We start from the raw sequence: 2,303 nt of genomic DNA on the forward strand, positions 1-2,303 counted from the left end.
ATTATAATAAATTCTATTAATTTATAAAATAATTTAAATCATTAATTTTATATATTTCAAATTTTTATTTTAATTCCGAGTTGAACCAAATTTTTTTCAAATGAATCAAATTTGAGTCGAAGCATACCAAATTAAAATATTTAATTTTATTTTAAAATAAGTATAATATATTTTTTCTATATATTACACTTATTTTAGATTATATAAATAAAAAATCCAATTTTTATCTATTTTTTTCGCCGCTATAAGATATTCATAGAAACTGTGCAGATTTTGACGAAAGGTCCATTAGGCCCAAACTAACCTGACCCATCTCGTGCCTTAGAAATTAAACAAATTATAACTAAAGGCCCATTAGGCCCAACCTAGCCTGACTTATCGCATGCTATATTAAATATCATTTAAAGACACATTTTTTTCTTTTATGCGCAAAATATTTTAAACTCCAAGAATTAAATATCCATTTTTCACTGAATCCTTAAGAAATTTTCAAAAAAAAAAAAAAAATCACAATATATTCTGCTCGATTCTGAATTAAAAATCAGTGATGTGCACAAATTTCTCTCTAATAATACAAAGCTCATTCATCAGTATCTGAGCAATAATTTTACCGTTACAATAGAATTCATTCACAAGAAGTTCAATATGATCCTCTACTAAATGTCATTTAAAAGCCAATTTTTTCCCCCAACGGCTCAAAATTTCATTCAAACTTCAAATATTGAATATCCATCATTTGCAGAATCCTCAGAAGATTTTCAAGCTTCAACTCCATCACAGTAAAATTCAATCACAAGATACTCAGCTGGATCACCTCTCTTAATCTGTTATTAACTCCGTAGCATCTTTAGTTTTTCCTTATAATTAATCTTAATTATTGTGTTGTGTTACTGTTAGAGGAATTCAGCCAGCTTCATCTCCATCAGTTGTGGGCTGGCCGCCGGTCTGCGCTTTTCGAAGGAATATGCTGAGTTCACAGGCAACCAGACCTGATACAGAAGATGAGAGGGATGCTAAGAGAGCTAGGATTGGCGATGGAGAACCTTTCGGTGCTTTGGTTGACGAGGTGAAGAACAGTTCTGCAATGTTTGTGAAAGTGAACATGGAAGGCTATGCTGTAGGAAGGAAGATTGATCTCAAGGCTCATTCCAACTATGAGTCCCTCTCTCTTTCACTCAAGAAAATGTTCAAAAATTTTCTCTCTCGTAAGTAGAAAACAATCTTAAGTCTCTTATATATAAGATCAGAAATTTTATTTTCGAAATAGATAGAAACGAAATTTACTTTTTATTTTATTTTATTTTAAAATATCTCTTGCAGTTGATTACCCAATCCCTGAAGAACATATAGGAGAAACTCTTAATCGTGATTATCTTCTTCTTTATGAAGATCATGAAGGAGATCGAATGCTTGTTGGTGATGTGCCATGGGAGTAAGCTTTTCTACTTAGTTAATTATTTTACTCAAAATTATAATGATTAATTGTATAACGGTTTTTTTTATCTTTTTGTTTATTGTTTGGTAAACCACAACAATTATCTAGAAAATACTTCGACTTGGGATCTATTTAGAACGGCTGCAATATTTTATAAAGTTTGTTGTAATATTGCTATGTATAAAATAACTTAGCTTTTTTGTTTCAAAAATAACGTTTTGCAATAAAAACTTAAGGTAAGTTCTGAGAAAGCGACGCGAAAATAGTAGCTAAATGAAAAGCAAAACATTGAAAAAGCTGTCTCAAATAGATCCAAAGATATAAATAATAATTTAGTTTTTTAGTTAATACATGGAAATTATTTTGGTATTATCTTAATGATGATATATTATTATTTAAAATGATAATTGATGATTATACATATTTTTATCTTTTATATGGGTTATTAGATACTTTCAATCATATCTAATGGCAGTAAATTTGTCATATAATCAATAATCAAAAGCTTCATCTTGTGTTTGAAAGTAGTATAAAAACTTATCTTATTCCATAATTAGCTTAATTAAAACTTTAATTGGTTTAAGCATCTAAAAACAAATGTGCAGGATGTTCCTTGCTTCAGTAAGAAGGCTATATATTGTCCGAAGCCCCAATTCTCAAAGACCTGCAACTTCAGCAGGTAAACTTCTCAAATCAATTCAGTAATTCCAGTAAAATCTCTCTCTCTCTCTCTTTCTTAAACTTTTTTTAAGGATATTTACTGAGGTCATATTATCTGATAGATCAAATACAGAATATTATTATTATTTTATTTTTTGCCTACTGAAAACTTTCAGCTAACATGGATGCTAAAGAATATGAGAGTTGA

General features: G+C 29.2%; 1 protein-coding gene across 1 annotated transcript; it reads left to right on the plus strand.

Moving 5' to 3' along the window:
* The first annotated feature begins 964 nt into the window (after positions 1–964).
* Positions 965–2,303, plus strand: LOC110105388 (auxin-responsive protein IAA25-like). The gene is made up of 4 exons (XM_020834865.2): positions 965–1,205; positions 1,321–1,432; positions 2,041–2,114; positions 2,272–2,303. The coding sequence occupies exons 1-4, from the start codon at positions 965–967 to the stop codon at positions 2,301–2,303; spliced, it is 459 nt and encodes a 152-aa protein (XP_020690524.1).

This window comes from Dendrobium catenatum, unplaced genomic scaffold (genome assembly GCF_001605985.2).
Source record: "Dendrobium catenatum unplaced genomic scaffold, ASM160598v2 original_scaffold_156526, whole genome shotgun sequence".
In the NCBI taxonomy this organism is placed as follows: Eukaryota; Viridiplantae; Streptophyta; class Magnoliopsida; order Asparagales; family Orchidaceae; genus Dendrobium; species Dendrobium catenatum.

What these genes read in the sequence shown, in the direction of transcription:
- LOC110105388 (XM_020834865.2), top strand. Translation starts at nt 965, where the DNA reads ATGCTGAGTTCACAGGCAACCAGACCTGATACAGAAGATGAGAGGGAT. An exon ending in GTTCAAAAATTTTCTCTCTC is followed by an intron (nt 1,206 to 1,320) that starts GTAAGTAGAAAA and finishes TATCTCTTGCAG; the next exon opens with TTGATTACCCAATCCCTGAA. An exon ending in AAGACCTGCAACTTCAGCAG is followed by an intron (nt 2,115 to 2,271) that starts GTAAACTTCTCA and finishes GAAAACTTTCAG; the next exon opens with CTAACATGGATGCTAAAGAA.